This window comes from Apodemus sylvaticus, chromosome 2 (assembly GCF_947179515.1).
Source record: "Apodemus sylvaticus chromosome 2, mApoSyl1.1, whole genome shotgun sequence".
NCBI lineage: Eukaryota > Metazoa > Chordata > Mammalia > Rodentia > Muridae > Apodemus > Apodemus sylvaticus.
The window spans coordinates 118,890,437-118,910,761 of record NC_067473.1 but is presented as its reverse complement, the minus strand read 5'-3'; the positions used below and the strand labels follow the sequence as shown (position 1 = coordinate 118,910,761).

General features: G+C 44.5%; 1 protein-coding gene across 1 annotated transcript in view; it reads left to right on the top strand.

Moving 5' to 3' along the window:
- Window positions 1-14,064, top strand: part of Kbtbd12 (kelch repeat and BTB domain containing 12) — a 75,981-nt gene extending 61,917 nt beyond the window's left edge. Inside the window, exon 6 of the mRNA XM_052174284.1 lies at window positions 13,758-14,064. Coding sequence (XP_052030244.1) covers window positions 13,758-13,951 — 194 coding nt within the window. The 3' untranslated portion in view covers window positions 13,952-14,064. The remainder of the gene's footprint in view (window positions 1-13,757) is intronic.
- The last annotated feature ends 6,261 nt before the right edge of the window (window positions 14,065-20,325 follow it).

Genomic DNA, 20,325 nt, shown 5'->3' with positions numbered 1-20,325 from the left:
ATTTCATCCTAAGTAGGTCAACTCAAATGCCAGCCCCTTTCCTGGTTCTCCAAGCCCTGAGCTTAGAAAAGTACCAAGAGTGACACCAAGAGGATGAACCAAGCTGCCACACCAACCTGGTGGGGATGGTGGCAACCTGGGGTCACAGAAGATATGTGACAGTGTGTCCTCTCTCTGAGGCAGCAGTGAGAGGTCTGCCTGTGTTCATTTGAATGAAGACACAGGGACGGGCTTCCCAGAAAGACAAAAGAAAACCAGATCTTGAGTGTGGCCATGCTAAAAAGCACATCCCCAGACAGCTCCAGAGAGCAGGAGCAGTGAAGTCAGCTTGCAGGATGAAGCCACAGAATGACACTAGCTGTGTGGGGCTGCTGTCCATTGGCCACGCCTCTCCTACTCTTGCTGAGGCAGTGCAAGGCTCCCTCCTCCTGCGTCCATACCCCACAGTCCTAGGTAGGACCAGGCATCCTTTCTGCCATTCAGAAGGTGACACAGAAGAAGAACTGTGCACCTGTCCACAAAGTTAAAATGTTAAAAGCTAGTTAAATGGCTCAGGGGCTGATGAAACATGTCCTTGTCGCCAAGACTGACAACCTGAGTACAATCCCTGGAACCCAAAAATTGGGGATATGGTGGGAGAGTCAACTACTCACATGCATGCACACAATAAATACATTTTATTTTTTAAATTTATTATCAAAGGATAGACAAATACCAATATGCTCATCTTTACAATGCAGTAGCGAGCCACCATGCCTATCAGCTTTTTAAATGCTTTTATTTTATTTTCAAGTATGTGTGTGCACTCACGTGTCTGTGTGTGTTCATGTATGGATGCAGTACCCATACAGGCTAGAAAAGGGCATCGCATCCCCTGAAGCTGAAGTAATAAGCAGCTGTGAGCCACCTTGGTGCTAGGAACGGAACCTGGGTCCTCTGCAAGAGTGGCCTACATACACTCTTAACTGCTGAGCCATCTCCACCCTGAGGCAGGAAACTCTTAAACATTCCAAACAAGTCTTGAGTCAAAACAGTATCCAACTTTGAAATGGCAGAGTCTGGAGTATAGAGCCATCCCAGGAGTCTTGTACGTGGTATCAGAGTGTGCAGAAGAGACACTTAAAGGCATGTGTGAAAAGACAGGGGCCTGAAGCTGGCTTCAGCCCCCCAGGCTAGAGGACAGAGAAGGAACTACAAAGAGCCCCAGAGGAACTCTCAAAACCGGTTTCAGCTTGGCACAAACGACTGTCACACTTTTGGAAGTTCTTGATTTGAGGTCAGAAGTCCGACGTGATTTCCTGCTTTCTGTGAGGCTAGTATATTCACTGGGATTTCAGAAGATGATAAAGACTCCCCTGCTCCCAAGATTGAGAAGTATATCTAATTAGCTTCTAATTAGGGTCGCTGCTAAGCAGTAAACCCTTCCCAATTTGATCTAAAATTATAGCATATAAATTTCATCAAAGCCATCCTAATTCTTCTTTTCTGCACTGGGGATTGAACCGAGGGCCTCTTGCACACCAGGCCGTTGCTCTACTGCTGAGCTATAGCACCAACCCTCTTTCTTTCCCCCAACTTTCTATTTGGAGACATGGGGTCCCACTAAATTGACTGGGCTAGCCTTGAATAATACAATCATCTTGAAGTAGGATAAGGTAGAAAAGACCAATTATTACATGATGATTTATTAACTTGTTTAGTGCTTTACTTAAAGCTTGTGCCACCTATTTGCCAAGTGCGGCTTCACTTGTTGCCTGGAACACAATGACCTGGAGGGATAGCTGAAGCAACCAGTTGTTGCCCTTAACAACCCACTGACAGCCATGCACGCTCCTGTAAACTCTTGCTTGCATGTCTGCTCTACCTTGTGGTTTTAGAGTATAAAATTAGAACACACACTGAACCCAGTATTGAAGACTTTCCACTGTCCAGGTTCATGGTGACATCTCTCTTCAAACCTCACTGGCATCAGAACGCTTATTCCAGAAAGACTCCCCCAAAAATCTGTACGCCAGTAAACACATCAACTAGGTTGTCATTTTTATTTGTGCCTAAATATAGTTTTATTTTCCTTCTCTTTTTGCTTTGTCTGAAGTACGTTTAAAGAACTGTAAGAATCAGGCCATTTCCTTCATCCATACTTCAGCAGACATCTTTTACTAGGTGGCTGGGCTAGCCCCGTCCCGCCCCCACCCCACCCCGCCCCGTTGGTGCTGTGTTACCTAATGATCACAGCCCTGCCTACTGTCACACCTGATCCCAGGTGGCATCATGAAGCCTCTCTGAGGAGTTCTTTCCCATCTCCATTCTACTGTTTGCCCTTCAGTGGTGAAATCTGAATTCAGTTGTGTTCCAGGCAGGTGCACACCTTCTGTAATCTGTGCTCTGTTTAGATTTTCTCTCGCCCTAAGCCATGATTAATTAATATACACACTCTAGAAATGTTTGCGTGTGTGCGTACTTTTACTTGTTTGGCACAGGGTTCTGTGTTTTTGTGTTAAACTCACTGATCATACATACTGTCTAGCTCGCTCAGAGCGAGTTCCACTAGGAGAGTTAATTAGCTTGTCTAGACCCATTGCCTTTCCTATGAATGGAGAAACCAGTGAATGTTTCTTAGATGGTTGTTCAAAGAACCAATTGATATCTCAACAGCTAATATAACTACTAGTGCCCATTAATGTAGTCATTTTATCAACATCAGACAACCTGAATCTGCAGTATACCCCAAAAGCTGTATCCCAAAGGCTTGCTCTTCAGTTTGGTGATGCTGGAAGATGATTTAACCTCTAGGATGTATAAGGCCTACTGGTAGGTCTTTCAGTTTTGGTACCAGATGCTCAGGTACTCTTGGATGGGACTAAAAGACCTGCCTTCCCAGCTGCCGTGAAGTGAATACTTTCCTCCACCATGGGCTCTTGTCCTATAAACCATGCATGAAGCCCCAAAGACTGTGAGCAAGGTGAACCTTCATTCTTTATAAATTATTTGCCTTGGGTATTTTGTCACAGTGCTAGAGGCTGACTAACAGTCCTCATGACTGTGCTGCATGTCTTTTTGGCACAGGAAGCACTGGGAATGAGACAGGCCGTGTGTATCAGGAACACATCAGGCAAAGCTATAGCGGGGCTCCCTCTGGAGGCTGAAAGGAGTCAGCACCAGCCTGGAGGGAGCAGGGTGCTCCTCAAAGGGGAGATGCAGGCCTTTGTGGGGTCTGGGATTGACTAGTGAGCAAGCATCATCTTGCCAGGAGGACATGTATCTGGTGCTGAAGAGCTCAGGGTAGATGAGAAACCAAAGGGGTCTGGGTGCCTGAGCTGCTGAGCCACGGATCCAACTCCATCAGGCAGATCTCTGAAAGTTACACGTTAATGTGATCACCACCCACATCGTGTGTGCTCTACACAGCACACCTCATAGAACACTGAGACATAGAGCCTCTCTGTGTGGCCCTCAAAATTGTGCTTTTTAATCAACAAAGGGCAAGTGAGTGTTTCGGTCTATTTAGACTTTTCCCTCAGCATCCATTTTATTTCTCTGTTGGCATCTTGGGGAGGGGTGGGCTGCAGACTCCTGTGGATGTCCAGCTCCTCATATGCTCAAGGCTTTATATGACATAACTATTTGCACACTTCACACACATCTGTGAGCCTTACACCAGGACGACCCTTGCACTTTCCACGGTCCTTTTCCTCACCCGAGAGTTTATGTGACCCTAGGGATAGGTGCACACTCAAAATGTACCTAAAACAACTCATAAAGACATCTATTTGAAACACTCTGTTGGCATACATAGTATTTTATCGTCTCTTATGAAAGGTTAAAGTGGATTTGCTGAGGAGATGGATGTGCCTGTTTGGTTTTGCATGGAGAGTGCAATCTCGCTTGCGTCAGTGAGTATCTGAGAGTACTTGTTACTTTTCCGACAACCATGGCAGCCTGACAAAAGCAACTAAGGAAGGAAGGGTTTGCTTCAGCTCCAGTTCAGGGTGCGGGGAAGGTGGTGGGGAAGGCGGTGGAGAGAGGGGAGGAGGGAGGGGGAGGGGGGAAGGCGGGGCCGCAGCAGTGTGGGGTGAGGCGCCCTCTGCAGTCCGCGAGCAGAGAGAGGGCTGCTGGCGCTCAGCACTCTCCCCTTCCTTCCGTGGGATGCTGCTGCCCACGGTTAGAGCAGACCCTCCAACCTCAGCCAGCCCAGTGTAGGTGGGTTTTCTCCTGGGTGACTCTAGATCCTGTCAGGCTGACGATGTTAATCACCACATAATGCATCTTCAACATTTTGTGGTTAATATTCAAATTTTATTTTCATCAATGCCAAAGAGTGCTGTTTTGCATAAATACATTGACACAGTGGCAGAAGTATGTTTAAGGCCATTTCTGAAACCATTGGAAATTCTGTCCTAATCCCAAACCAAAGTTTATTTGATGATTTTTTTCAGTCATCAAAATAATTTATAATAGTTAAATGCCTTTTGAATATACATGATACTTTTGAAGCTAAAAGTAATATGTACTCCACCAGTTTTTAAAGTCTATTTGGAGCATTAAGCACGATATAAGTAAAAAAAAAATCTCTTATGAAGTCCTCTATGAAAGGAAATTGTGAAAAGTTCCTAATTAGACAGAACTGTCCCATCTCCAAGGGAATACGCACCCTAACTGTGACTTCATAGAAGGAATTGGGTAGTGTTCCTTCTGTTTCTATTTTGTGGAATAGTTTGAAGAGTATTGGTATTAGTTCTTCTTTGAAGATCTTATAGAATTCTGCACTAAAACCATCTGGTCCTGGGTTTTGTTTTGTTTTGTTTTGTTTTGTTTTGTTTTGTTTTTTGGTTTGGAGACTTTTAATAACTGCTTCTATTTCTTTAGAGGTTATGGGACTGTTTAGATGGTTTATCTTATCCTGATTTAACTTTAGTATTTGGTATCTGTTTAGAAAATTGTCCATTTCATCCAGACTTTCCAGTTTTGTTGAATACAGGTTTTTGTAGTAGTATCTGATTTTTTTTTTAATTTTCTCAGTTTCTGTTGTTATATCTCCCTTTTGCTTTCTGATTTTGTTAATTTGTATACCCTCTCTGTGCTCTCTGGTTAGTCTGGCTAAGGGTTTATCTATCTTGTGGATTTTCTTAAAGAACCAGCTCCTGGTTTTGGTGATTCTTTGTATGGTTCTCTTTGTTTCTACTTGGTTGATTTCAGCCCTGAGTTTGATTATTTCCTGCTGTCAACTCTTCTTGGGTGTATTAACTTCCTTTTGTTCTAGAGCTTTTCAGGTGTGTCGTTAAGCTGTTAGTGTATGCCCTCTCCAGTTTCTTTTAGGAAGCACTCAGAGCTATGAGTTTTCCTCTTAGCACTGCTTTCATTGTGTCCCATAAGTTTGGGTATGTTGTGCTTTCATTTTCATTAAATTCTAAAAAGTCTTTAATTTCTTTTTTTCTTCCTTGACCAAGTTATCATTGAGTAGGGAATTGTTCAGTTTCGTGTCTATGTGGACTTTCTGTTGTTTTTGTTGCTATTGAAGACCAACCTTAGTCTGTGGTGATCTGATAGGATGCATGGGATTATTTCAATCTTCCTGTATCTGTTGAGGCCTGGTTTGTGACTGATTACATGGTCAATTTTGGAGAATGTACCCTGGAGTGCTGCAAAGAATGTATATTCTTTTGTTTTAGGATGAAATGTTCTATCAATATCTGTTAAATCCATTTGGTCCATAGCTTCTGTTAGTTTCAATGTGTCTCTGTTTAGTTTGTGTTTCCATGATCTGTCCATTGATGAGAGTGGGGTGTTGTAGTCTCTCACTGTTACTGTGTGCTGTGCAATGTGTGCTCTGAGCTTTAGTGGAGTTTCTTTTATGAATGTGGGTGCCCTTGCATTTGGAGCAATCAGAATTGATAGTTCTTCTTGGTAGATTTTTTTTCCTTTGATCGGTATGAAGTGTCCTTCCTTATCCCTTTTGATAACTTTTGGTTGAAAGTTGATTTTATTCGAATTAGAATGGCTACTCCAGCTTGTTTCTTGGGATCATTTGCTTAAAAAATTGTTTTCCAGCCCTTTACTCTGAGGTAGTGTCTGTCTTTGAAACTGAAGTGTGTTTCCTGTATGCAGCAAAATGTTGGGTCCTATTTATGTATCCAGTCTGTTATTCTATGTCTTTTTATTGGGGAATTGAGTCTATTGATGTTAAGGAATAGTGACTGTTGCTTCCTGTTATTTTTATGTTTGTATGGCTATCTTCTTTTGAATTTGTTGAAAGAAGTTTGCTTTCTTGCTTTTTCTAGAGTGTAGTTTCCCTCCTTGTGTTGTTTTCGATCTATTATCCTTCATAGGGCTGTATTTGTGGGTATATATTATGCAAATTTGTTTTTGTCATCATAGAATATCTTAGTCTTCATCTATGGTAACTGAAAGTTTTCTGTTCTCTTAGGGTCTGTACAACATCTGCCCAGGATCTTCTAGCTTTCATAGTCTCTGGTGAGAAGTCTGGTGTAATTCTGATAGGTCTGCCTTTATGTTACTTGACCTTTTTCCCTTACTGCTTTTAATATTCTTTCTTTGTTTTGTGCATTTAGTGTTTTGACTATTATGTGACAGGAGAAATTTCTTTTCTGGTCCAATCTATTTGAAGTTCTGTAGGCCTCTTGTATGTTTATAGGCATCTCTTTCTTTAGGTTAGGGAAGTTTTCTTCTATACGTTGGGAATCTTCTGTCTCTTCTATACCTATTATCTTTAGGTTTGGTCTTCTCATTGTGTCCTGGTTTTCCTTGATGTTTTGGGTTAGAAGCTTTTTGCTTTTTGCATTTTCTTTGACTGTTGTGTCAATGTTTTTTATGTTATCTTCTGCACCTGAGATTCTCTCTTCTATCTCTCGTATTCTGTTGGTGATGCTTGCATCTATGACTCCTGATCTTTTTCCTAGGTTTTCTATCTCTAGGGTTGTCTCCCTTTGTGATCTCTTTATTGTTTCTAGTTCCATTTTTAGATCCTGGATGGTTTTGTTAATTTCCTTCATCTGTTTGATTGTGTTTTCCTGTAATTCTTTCAGGGATTTTTGTGTTTTCTCTAAGGGCTTCAAGCTGTTTACCTATGTTCTCCTATATTTCTTTAAGGTAGTTATTTATGTCCTTCTTAAAGTTCTCTATCATCATCATGAGATGTGATTTTAAATCAGAGTCTTGCCTTTCTGGTGTGTTGGGGTATCCAGGGCTCACTGTGGTGGGAGAACTGGTTTTTGATGATGCCAAGTAGCCTTGGTTTCTGTTGCTTATGTTCTTGCCCTTGCCTCTCGCCATCTGGTTATCTCTGGTGTTAGCTGGTCTTGCTGTCTCTGACTGTGGTGTGTCCCTCCTGCAAACCTATGTGTTAGAACTTGTGGGAGACCAGTTCTCTCCTGGAGGAATTTGGGTATGGAGAACTGTGGTACAGGGTCAGCTCCTAGGTGCAGACACAAACTGGAAGGATTGTCCCAGGCTGTTACTTAGTTCCTGTGTCCTGAAGTCTCAGGGCGGGTCCCTCTTGGGCAGTATTTGAGTATGGAGTGCTGTGGCACAGGATCTGCTCCAGGTGTAGACAGAAACCGGAAGGATCCTGTCCCAGGCTGTTCCTGGGTTCATGTGACCTAAGAGCTCTGGGTGGGTCCCTAAGAGCAGAAGTGGTGGTCTCACAGGCATGTCTTCACTCCTGGGAGACCAGCTCTCTCCCTGCTGTCTATTTAATTATTTTTTTAAATGAAATTTAAGTTAGCAAATCAAGTAGCCATTTTAAAAATCAAATAGTGCAATACAATTCAACCCAGAGACACACATGGATTTGACTCTTATATACTGAGGAAAGCAGTAAAAGTCTTTTATTCCAAGTTAAACAACTCAGCCAATATACAGCCAATGTAGACTTATCCCTGATTAGCTTATGAATGAATGGGCCTCAGACTATGGTTATTTTATTTGGCTTTGATAGTTACTAGAGGTCACCCCTAATCTTTTCTAACTGCTGGCCTAGCTTGCCCCCCAGCGGTGTTCCCCAAATACTTACTGTTTCTCCTGGCCTTTTCCCTCTCTCCTCATGGTCTCTCCTCTCCTCCTCCTCCACCCCAACCTGGTAACTCAAAACCCACCTACCTCTAATAATCCCCCCAGTAATTGACTATTGCCAATTTTATTTAGCTAATAGTTTTAAATTAAGGAACAATATTTGCACAACAAAGGCTTATAAACAGGAGAAGGCCTATACCTTCCCTACAGAATTTAGCATTACAATACACAGCAATAGACCAAACCTCAGCCCAATTGTGTTTCTATAAGAGAAGACAGTTTAGCCTGCTGAGTTGGTTGAGAAAGAGTACTTGTGCTCTTGTGGAAAGCCTGGGTTTGAGTTCCATAGAGCAGCTCTGTAACTGTAAACCCAGTTCCAAGGATCCAATACCTTCTTCTGACCTCCACAGGCACCAGGCACATATGTGCTGCACAGTACACATAAAAGTAGTAAAATAAATAAATCTTTAAAAGTTAGAAAAAGAGCAGAAGCTTTGTGTGTATAATAAAAGCCTGGAACTTTCTGTGTGTGATGATACATGTCTTTGATTTCAGCATTCAGGAGGCAGAGGTGGGTGCATCCCCGTGAGTCTGAGACTGAAAGAATAGAAAATACAGTCTAACTCCAGCCTTCTAAGGAGCCCCAAACACTTCATATTCCAGAGCCTGCTCTTTGTGCTCTTTGTTAGAAACTAGGTAAAATGTCACATTCCAGAGCCTGCCCTTTGTTTAGAGCTAGCAAAAAGGCCTTGAATAGGTGATCCTGGCCCTATAAGGTAACTGGAAATGAGCTAAGCTTATCTTGCTTCTGTAAACTGCTTACGCCATTAACCCTATCCAGGAGTTCATGCATCTATAGACTCCAAGAAAATAAAAAACTAATTGGTCCACTGAGCGTGGGCTCCAATAATTTAAGCTGATTGGCCTAAAAACTATGGAGTGGTACAAATTGATTGGCTCGCATTTCGCGGGCTCTCCATGCTAAGGAATGATTGGTTGGTGATTCGCAGGCTTTGTTGTGAACTTATAAAAGCTGTCGCAATTCGGCACTCGGGGTCCACAGTCCTCTACCCCTGCGCAGTGTACGGCTGTGGAACCCAGAATTCTGGAATAAATAAACCCTCATGTTATTGCATCGAGACTGTTTCTCACAAGTGATTTGGGGGTCGCCTTCCGAGGCGTGGGGTGCTGGGGCGCCCTTGGTTTCTGGGGGTCTTACAAGACCAGCCTGGCCTGCATAGCAGCCAGGGCTCAGGGCTATATAGAGAGACCCTGTCTCAAAAAAAGAAGGAAAGAAATAAAGCAAGGAAGGAAAGAAAGAAGAAGAAAAGAGAAAGAAAGAAAGAAAGAAAGAAAGAAAGAAAGAAAGAAAGAAAGAAAGAAAGAAAGAAAGAAAGAAAGAAAGAAAGAAAGAAAGAAAGAAAGAAGGAAGGAAGGAAGGAAGGAAGGAAGGAAGGAAGGAAGGAAGGAAGGAAGGAAGGAAGGAAGGAAGGGAAGGAAGAAAGGAAGGAAGGAAGGAAGGGGAAGGGAAGGGAAGGGAAAAGGAAAAGAAAGGAAAGGAAAAGGAAAAGGAAGAGAAGGGAAGGAAAAGACAAGATTTAAACAAACACAAAAACAAAAACCTATGTAACTTTAATTTTTTCAAATCCTGTTTTTAAAGATGGTTCTTAAACACTTTACCCTCCCTTGTAGCTCACCACCCACCAGAGGTACTGGGGAAAATAAGGATGCTGGGGAAGTGGACCTGTTTAGAAAGATTCTTTGGAGCAACTCCCATCTGTGTTGTCTGGAAATGAGCAGTTCAGTTCACAGGTTAGCAGGCAGCGGCAGCTCGATCCACTTGGAAATATCTCACAGATACACCAGCAGTCCAGTTCGGTAGAGTCAGGTTAGCAACAGCAGTGACACAACCTAGCAGAGAGACAGCCAGGCCTCAGCCCTGGCATGAGTCAGCTGGAGGGACCAGCAGGGGGAACGTGAGGAGAAGTTCCCAGCTGTGCCTCTCTCAGGGAAGTGAAGATCAGTGAAGACCCACAAGCGTTGCACAGCCAGCCGGACCATCAAGCCAAGCTCTCTCTGTCACTCCATGGAGTCCTATTCATACCCTCCACACATCGCGTGTCCTCCACGTGCCTCGCCTCAGTGTGGGTCTTGCCTCAGCATGTGCATCCAATCAGCCCGAGTCCTTGGAAGCAGCAACAATCTGCTGCACACTACCAGAAGTTGTTTTGTTTTGTTTTATGTGTTTCTCTCTATGGTGTCCCAACAAATATCGCTCAACCAAGCAATGTAAGGCAGACCAGTGCAAGCATGTGGTTAGCAAAGAGTCTTTTTTTTTTTTCCGAGACAGGGTTTCTCTGTGTAGCCCTGGCTATCCTGGAACTCACTCTGTAGACCAGGCTGGCCTCCAACTCAGAAATCCGCCTGCCTCTGCCTCCCATGTGCTGAGATTAAAGGTGTGCGCCACCATCGCCCGGTGTAGAGTTACAGACAGTTGTAAAATGCCATGTAGGTGCTGGGAATTGAACCTACAATTTGTCTTCTGCAAAGAATCTTTCATCACGTGTCCTTTCACGTGCTTGCTTTAGCAGAACATCCTCTCTCCTGTGTCTGCTTCAGGGAAACATTTCTTCCTGAGACATCACCATTCAACACAACTGACTCTCCAAAGAACCCTTAAAGTTTCCACTTCAAACCTGCAGTTCCTAACACATAGTACACAGGCTTGAATCCGGGCTGAGGTGTTTCAGGCCCTGGAACCTAAGACTGGTGTGATGAATGCAGATGAACTGTCAGTCTTTTGTGTGGTTAGACAGGACTGCCATGAGGTCACAGTGCCACACTTGTGATGCCACACCCGTGAACACTGCCAGAATGCCTTGGCTACAACACATGTTTGATTTTGAACTAATTTCTAGTGTGTGGACATTTATAGAACTTTTGTTGCTGCCAACATTTTCACGACTGGCACATGTGGAGTCGTGACCCACAGTCTGAGAACTGCTTCCACATTTCATGTAAGAGCTAGCACACTATAAACACTGCATCTCACACAGAGGCCGTGCCTTCTTTGCATAGTTTACATCCAGGGTTAGTTGAGTTCACAGATGCAAAACCAGTGTATGTGCCCATGGAGGGCCGGTGTGTTCATGGTCAGCCTGTCTTTGGCATGTGCCAGGCATGACTCTTCCAGATCACCTATGATAACCCTTGAGTCCATCCTCTGAGGCCAACATTACAGAGAATGAAAAAGATGCATCGCAGCAAGGACACTTTGTCCCGAGTCACCCACTTCCAAAGGGAGGATGCGCCAGACCTGCCTGTCTACTCTAGTTCTGCACTAGTTAGGCCCTCAGTGTGAGCCACCGAGGCTTCCTCAAGCATCTTTGTGCACTGGATTGGAAGGGTGCCTGTGCTCAGGGATCCAGGTATGAAAAGCACAACCCACCAGGCCTCAGAACAGACTCGAACAGTTCCTGATCTCCATGGTCCAAGCACACCAGAGGCCCAGTCCCCCTTTCCAGAGTTCGCATCCTGTGCCTGTCACTCCTCGCACACTTTCCCGGCTGCCGACTTCTGTCTTCAATCTTCTGTTGTCAGTTCAGTACTGACTGCATCTGTGGGGATCTCTAGTGGGCGCCCAATCTCTGAGTGAGAAAGGCCGATATACTTGCCTGTCTGGACTCCCCACCCCTGGGGAATTGAGGCTCCACAGAGCTTGACCTACGCACATTCCTACTGATGGTTTCTGTGCTGTATTGTACATAATCTGTTTTGAACCTTCTGGTCTGATGTACACCAGAGGTACACGACCTTTTTAAAGGGCCAATCTGGGTAGTCGGAATTCTCAGTCACATATGACTAGACTCATCCCCTCCAGGTTAAAAATCTCAGAAAGAATGAATGTGGGTGACCCAGCCTACTAACTGCACTGCTCCTTGGTACCCAGGCTGCAAATCAGTTCTCTGAACCCTTGAATCCATGCCCACCCGCCCAGGAACAATCAGTCGTGAACAATCAGGCTGCGTGGAGGAACACATGACTACCACACTGCTCTTCTAGGAAAAGGCAGTCTGCCCCAGAAACCAGCTGTGGCTTGACCAATGTGCACTGAGCCCCATTGTCCAACAGCAACAAGGTTTACAGCAGATCTATAGACTAATGTACGGAAGAACAAGAGACTAGACAAATGCTTGGAGATTAAACAGCTCCACTTTTAGAAAAGTAATTCAGGGTGGGAGTGTAGCTCAGTGCCTAGTATATGTGGGTCCCTGGGCTCTAAGAATCCCCATACCAATGGCTGAATATTAAATGCATAGATGACTAAATACAGCAAGCAAGCCTGCAGTTTGAATTTTTGCTTTTATCGCCACCTGCTGGCTAGAACCAATATTAGGCTAAAGTTGGTCAAAGATGGTTTTCCTTTTATGCTGAAAGAACTTTTTTCTAAGAAAACCTATGCTTTCTTTAATTTAAAAAAAACAATTATAAAATTGACATTTTAGTCATAAGACAATTGTGTAAACATTTGTTTATATTTCATATATTTTACATGAAAACGTTTTAGAAAAAAAGAAAGTTAAGATTTTTATAAAAAGACAAAAGACAGGTATTTTAAAATATCTTTACATAATTAAAGAATATGGAAAAATAACCATGAGAATATGAAGAGATGTATCAGCAGTTAAGAACACTCGAAGCTCTTACAGAGGACCTGAGTTCAGTTCCAAGCACTCAGCAGACAGCTCACAACCACCTGTAACATCATCTTTGGGGATCTGATGGTTTTGTCTATGTACACACGTGTCTCTCTCACACACATATAAATAAAAAAGCATATTATTAAAAATCAGCCTAGACAGTAAAGACAGACACCTGACTTTTGGAGGGAAGCCTGACCATCCCCTCACTCCTGCCTTCCACTGCATATTGCTACCACACGCCACTGCGTCCTGTGCCTCACCCCTGCCTCTGGGACATGGTTGCATCCCTACACAGAGCCCTGCCAAGGGTGGCTGTATCTTTCTTCTTCTATCTGCATCAGCTCCTGCCAGGCAGTACCCTCTGGAAGTCACTGCAACCTTCCATTGCAGGGTTGTGAGCCTCTGCTGTCATTAGTAAGGAACCCTATGGCATCTGTGACAAGTCTAACCCTACCCACATCCTGGCTAAGTGTCAGTCTCTGTCCAACTGTACGCCCAGGGCAGGCGATGGCTGGGTCAAGGTCACACTACTCAGGCTTCCTCCTATGCACACTGAAATCAAGTCAGCTCCATGGCCTCAGAGCATCCTTCCATTGTGTGACAGCTGCATGTTCTGTCGATGCCTGGCACAATAAATAATCTTAAAGGTGCATTGACTTTCATTTTATGTGTATGTGTGAGTGTCAGCTTGTATGCACATGGACCATGTATCTGTCTGATGTCCCCAGAGGCCAGAAGAGGGTGTCAGACCCCCTGGAACTAGAATTACAGATGGTTGTGAGCTGTCCAGTGCGGGTGTTGGAAACTGAAATTGGGTCCTCTGCGAGAGCTGCTCATAACTGCTGACCCATCTCTCCAGCCGTACTGCCAGGACACACCATCTTCCGCAGTCCTAAAGTACCACCACATTCAGTGGTTTGTTGATTAACCCTTGGCTCTCAAAGAGGATGTAGTTGGAGAGAGTGATGGCAGCCTCTGAGCTTAACGCTGCCATGGTTTTTGTCTTCTTACTTTACTGCCTTTCAGATCGCCATGAGGTTATCTCCAAAGAGATTCTGGAACTGGACCCTTGGGAGAACCAGTGGAACGTTGTGGCCATCAATGTCCTCATGCACGACAGCTATGACGTCTGCCTGGTAGCCAGGATGAACCCCCGGGATCTCATCCCACCACCCTCGGATCTGATGGAGGAAGATGGTGACCGCAGAGGGCAGAGATGAGGAATTCCCGAGCTGGAGTAGCCATGGCTCAGCAGCCAGGCCTCAGAATGCAAAACACGGCATACAGTGTGGCGCTGACATTCTCACTGCATGCAGAGCAGCCCCTGTGTAAACCAGCGCTGAGCAGGGCGGGGGGTGGGGGTGGGGGTGCAGGGTCTTCCCTCAGGGGGCATGCCAGCCTGGTAAAGTAGATATGGCAATGCAGGGCAGACACTGAGGACTCATGGAGGTAGGACAGAGTGCAGAGGAGGAGAGCATCCTCCTCTGCTGGGGACTCAGGAAGACTGCCAAGCAATCCCATGGGTGCTTTTGATGATGAGGCTGTGGGAAAGGACAGTCAAATGTTCTCAAGTAGAAAAGCTGGCGCCTATCTGCGGCATGTAGGCCAGTCTGGCCACACTGCTTGCACACAGGATTTGCCGCTGGGAGAAAGGTGATATATAACTAGGTGACCAATGCCTAAAAGAGGAAGGCGCATAGGCCTGGGCCTGGGTAGAGGAGCCATCTCTCCTGGAACCTTTCCCTAGCTCAGTCTGTCTGTTAGAACTGCCCTGAACTACATACAGCAGCAGTGCCTACTGTGGCCCTGCCTGTGGCCAAATGTTCATGCCTGGAACCAACCCTGCTACCATGGGCCACAGTATGCAGAGCATTCCTGAACACAGAGGGGCCCCTTGGGCTTAATACTGAGTGTATAGACTGAACTTGCCGAGGGTCTCTACCTAGCTCTCTTCAGCTATACAGGACTTTCCTTGGATGGGGCTGAACGCAGCATGTCTAAACATGGGAACCCAGGGTTAGAGTAGGCTCTGAATGAGGAGAGAAGAGGCATATTGTCTACCTGCTGCCTCCTTCAGAGCCCTGCCCAGGGGGAGCTTACCCCAGCCCAAGCATGGTGCAGTGAGCTCTCCCCAGATATATTAGGGGTATGTGCAATTACATGTGGAAACCTATCCATTTTGCTTCCATTCATATTTCTGGATGCACAGCAGATCCATTACGTGGCTGTTGTCTAACGTCACAAAAGCTCCCGTGTAAGCAGTGTGGACACCTGGGGGTCTTCCCAGAGGCCAGCAGACCCTGCATGGAGACAGCTCTTCATCAATGCACACTCCAAGTTCCAACCTCTCTCTGACAGGAGAGGGGAGCTCAATCAGACTGGAGCCACTGACACCAAGGTGTTCTGCCCCTGTGCCTGCACAGGTGTGTCCCCAGAAGGCTACACTCTTAGAGGCATGGGCCATGTCTGTCTCTCTGAAGTTATGCCCTAAGTCCCTGTCACAGTATCTGGCACATGGACGGAGTTTCAGGTGACTGGAATAAGTAACATTTCTAAGCCAGGATCTTGGTCTCTGAGCCTGTCTGGGACTTTGAGTTTCAGTATCCTCATTGTGCTCCCAAGTGGAGGGCGGGAATCTGAGAGTTCCTTTTCTCAGAGCTGCTCCAGACAGGCTGGGCAGGGGCTCTCTAGGGAGGCCCTCTGCTCCTCTGGATCCCCTCCCAGAATCTCTCTGTTCCTGTTCACCCACCTGGGCATATTAGAAGCTACTTGTCACCTGGGTCACTGGCTGCAGGGTACCTTCTGAATGCACATCCTGGATCATGGGCAGAACTTTCCAAATCTTCCCTTCCTCATATGCAGAATGGGAAGGGAAACCCCACGTTCTTTACAGAGTTGGTGTGTGGACTGAGTGTGAAAACACTGAATGAAACACAAACACCATGAGCAGGTTTTAGCTGCTGGCTGTGTCACTGTCACTGGGATCAGTCTTTCCTGGGACAAAGGACAGAACAGAACCCGGGACCTTAGGGAATCTCAGATCTCAGGGAGGGATCTGGTGGTTTAAGGTGGTTCTAATTGCCCCCCCCCCCCCCCGTTGTTTGGTTCTTTCGGTGGTGAACCCCTGGGGTCTGTAGGCCCTTGCGACCATCAGCAGATGCCTCTGAGGCATCACCTGGTAGTGAGAGCCATCCTGGGCTAGGACATCATTGCTGTCTACGCTAGGGAGTGTCAGAAGGGAACTTCCCAGGGAATGCTGCAGAAGGACAAAGGAGAGTGGCTAGTCTCCCTGGAGCAGACGCGCCCTACAACTGTTTCAGCACCAGAGGGAGGCAGGAGCTGGGCGTATTCTCAGGCTTATTCCCGACAGGTACATCGGGGTCTCAGATGGCAGACATGAATTCCCGTCTACATCCAGAACCCAGAGTCCAGGCTCGCTGGCTCTGGTGCTCACTTTCAGAACTGGTACTTCTTGTCTGCCTTTCCTATTTGTGATTCAAACCGACCCGCGCTGCCCGCCCGGAGAACCATTGTTAGAGATTCCATTTGGACAGACCTTCTGCCACCCGTCAGTGGCATTGAAGGTGTTCTGACACTCGGGAAGGCCTCTTAGAAATGTCTGCTACTGGGGCTTCTTATCTCTGTGGCTCAGGATTGCTGGACGCCTAGAGAGAACACACAATGAGGAAGTAATTTGGATGCTGGGCTGATAAAGGCTGCAGCTGTCAGCCATCCTGACTCAGGTTGTGCTCAGCAAGAGGCGGCATTGTTCTCAGGCCGACTTTATAATGAGGAAATGCTCTGAGTGCAGACTTATAAAATACATTTTTGCTAATGAACAATTGCCTGCATTTTGGTTTTCATATTGTGAGCGAGTGTAAGTTTCGGTTGAACGAGAATCCCTGTGCCTGGTAAATGTGGTGTTTCCAGAACAGAAAATGTCAGTCAGTGAACATCCAGGCATAGGCAGGAGGGGAGAATGGGCAAGGGGCAGCAGGTGGACTGCTTCCAAGTCAGTGCAAGCTCTGGCCCTTCTCTTCATGACTCCTCATTTTACACAAAGCAGATTTGCAAACACAGTGCCTTCCTCCCATGCCCTCACCCCTTTGACACAGTCTTGCTATAGCCCAATCTGGCTTCAATTTTGCAATCCTCCTGCCTCTGCCTCCTGATTACAGGCATGCACCACCTCTCCAAGCTATAAAGTTTCATCTCATGAGGAGCAAAAGCCAGCTCAGTGGCCGAGAGCCCACATTTCCTGTGTTACTGTGTTACTGTGTTACACATTTCCTGTGTTACTATACAACCTCAGCAGAACAAGTTACAATGAATTCAGAGACCTAAAACAGCACAGACTTATCCTTGTACTGTTCTGGAAGTTATGAGACTTTGTGAATCTCAATGAGCTAGAAATCTGTGTGCCATGGCTGTGACCCTCTTGCCTGTTTCTGACTCCAGAATGTGCCGACCTATCTGTTCTTCTGTTCTGAGGCCCCTTCCTGTCTCCAGAACCATAGCCAGGCTCACATCCTCTGCTTCTCTCTCCTGCTTTTCTTTCTTTCTTTCTTTCTTTCTTTCTTTCTTTCTTTCTTTCTTTTTCTTTTTTTTTTTTTTTTTTTTTTTGGTTTTTTCAAGACAGGGTTTCCTCTGTGTAGCCCTGGCTGTCCTGGAACTTACTCTGTAGACCAGGCTGGCCTTGAACTCAGAAATCTGCCTGCCTCTGCCTCCCAAGTACTGGGATCAAAGGCATGCGCCACCACCACCCGGCTTTTCTGCTTATCAAGACTCTATGATTAAACTGGCCCACCTGGATGATGCAGGGGACTTCTTATTTAAAGGTCAACTAATTAGCAACCTACCAGCCAGTGATGACCTCAGTTCCTCTTTGCCATGTAACAAAATATATACAAGTCCTGGCACAGATATGATGTGGTAAGGGAACAATTTTCCACCTCTCATACCCCCCAATCCTTTATGTTGCCCATACAACAATCCATACAAATATGTAAATAACCAATTCCTCCACCTTCTCTTTCTCTGGTAAATGACAGACATGTTAATACAGATGCCTGGGTATTGCCAGCATGTGTCCTAAAGCCTTGCTTGCCTGTGAAGACACTACAAGAGTCTTAGGACACCTCACTCCCCAGAAGGGCTCTAAGAGCAGGGATTCTGGGAGCTGGCTGGGGCTACCTCACATCCACTTGGAGCCACCCATAGATATACACTTGTATACATACATACTTGTATACATATATACTTGTATACATATGTATTTGTATACATATATACTTGTGTACATATATACTTGTATACATATATACTTGTGGACATATATACTTATATACATATATACTTGTATACATATATTTGTATACATATATATTTGTATACATATATACTTGTGTACATATATACTTAAATACATATATACTTGTGTACAAATATATACTTGTGTACAAATACATACTAGTATACATGTACACTTGTGTACATATATACTTGTGTATATATACTTGTGTACATATATACTTGTATACAAATATATACTTGTGTACAAATATATACCTGTGTGCAAATATATACTAGTATACATGGATACTTGTATACATATATACTTGTGTACAAATATATACTTGTGTACAAATATATACTTGTATACAAATATATACTAGTATACATATATATTTGCGTACATATATACTTATGTACATATATACTTGGTATCCTAGAGGAGTCCCTGAGAGGATCCAGTATTGAGGGAGTAGCAAAAGCCAGAGACCTTGAGCCAGACCAAGACTCGTAGCAATGAACATTTGCAAGTAAAGCTGTTTGGACAAAAGGCTGTGGCATGTGGCACATTGTGACATGTGGCAGCTTCCACACCGGGATTTTGTTTTGTTATGTTTTTAACTTTGATTTTATCGTTATTTTTTGTTTTCTTTTGGGGGAGGAGGTTGCAAGGGTGGAAGGCAGATATGGAGGGACTGGGAGATGAGTGGGATTGGGGTGCACGTTGTGTATCACTGATCAATACAATCCATGAGGCCAGTGTAGAGCAGAGACGTTGAACTGGGGGTTCGGAAGGACCTCACGCAATAGGCATATCAACTTTGTTTAAGGTGATTAAAGGCTTATAGTTTTGGGGAACTCAGGGTAGGGACATCCAGGATGGGCAAAGGTCATTGGCTGGAGGCTTAGGGTACCTGGAATGCCTCGTTAGCATGGGGTATCTCAGGTGCTGGCAGAATATGTTTTATCAGGAGAAAAGAAGTGGTCCTATAAACTCATTGAGGTCGAGGCATAAGTGTGGGCTTAGAATTCCCCAGACAAGATCAGAGAAGGAGAACACCTGATAACAAAGAGAGTCTCCCATAATGTAACAAGCCTGGAAGCCATCTAGTCATGGTGGACTTTGATCTTAATTAGCAGCGTTTCCCCACAGAAATTCACAAAGAATCAATAAAAAAGTTTTTAATAGAAAAAGCAAAAAGATATATTTATCTATCTACCTATCTATCTATCTATCTAATATGAGTACACTCTCACTGTCTTCAGACACACCAGAAGAAGGCATCAGATCTCATTACAGATGGTTGTGAGCTACCATGTGGTTGCTGGGAATTGAACTCAGGACCTCTGGAAGAGCAGTCAGTGCTCTGACCATCTCTCCAGCCCAATGAAAAGTTTTGTAAAAAGCCCACAATCGATGACAACCAGAACACTGTGTCTCCAGAGCCCAGAAACACTTCCACAATAGACCCGGAAAATTGCCACAGAGCAGAAACACAAGACAAAGACCTGAAAACAGCCTTTGCAAACATGACAGAGAACATGGACGAATCCCTTAAAGAAAGCAAATACAAACAACAGTGAAAGGAAATAAGGAAAACAGTTCAAGAACTGAAAATAAAAATAGAATCAATAAAGAAAAACAAAACTAAGGGAAATCTAGAATTGAAAATGTTAAGAATTCAAACAGGAACACCGGAGGCAAGCCTCACTAACAAAACACAAGAAGTAGAAGAGAATCTCAGGCATTGATGGCAGGATAGAAGAAATGGATACCTTGGTCAAAGAAAATGTTAAATCTAAAATATTCCTGGCATAAAACATCCAGGAAATCTGGAAATCTATGGACAGACCAAGTCTAAGAATAATAGGACTACAGGAAATAGAAGACACCCTTGCCAAAAGCACAGAAAATATCTTCAGTAAAATCATAGAAAAAAAAATCCCTAACATAAAGATGTCTATCAAGGTACAAGAAGCACACAGAAGGGCTGGAGAGATGGCTCAGTGGTTAAGAGCACCGACTGTTCTTCCAAAGGTCCTGAGTTCAAATCCCAGCAACCACATGGTGGCTCGCAACCATCTGTAATGAGATCTGATGCCCTCTTCTGGAGTGTCTAAAGACAGCTACAGTGTACTTACATATAATAAATAAATTAATTTAAAAAAAAAAGAAGCACACAGAATGCCAGAAAAGAAATTTCCTTTAGCACATAAAAATCAAAATACTAAATATACAGAACAAAGGAAAAAATTTAAAAAGCTGCAAGGGGGAAAGACCAAATAACATATAAAGGCAGAC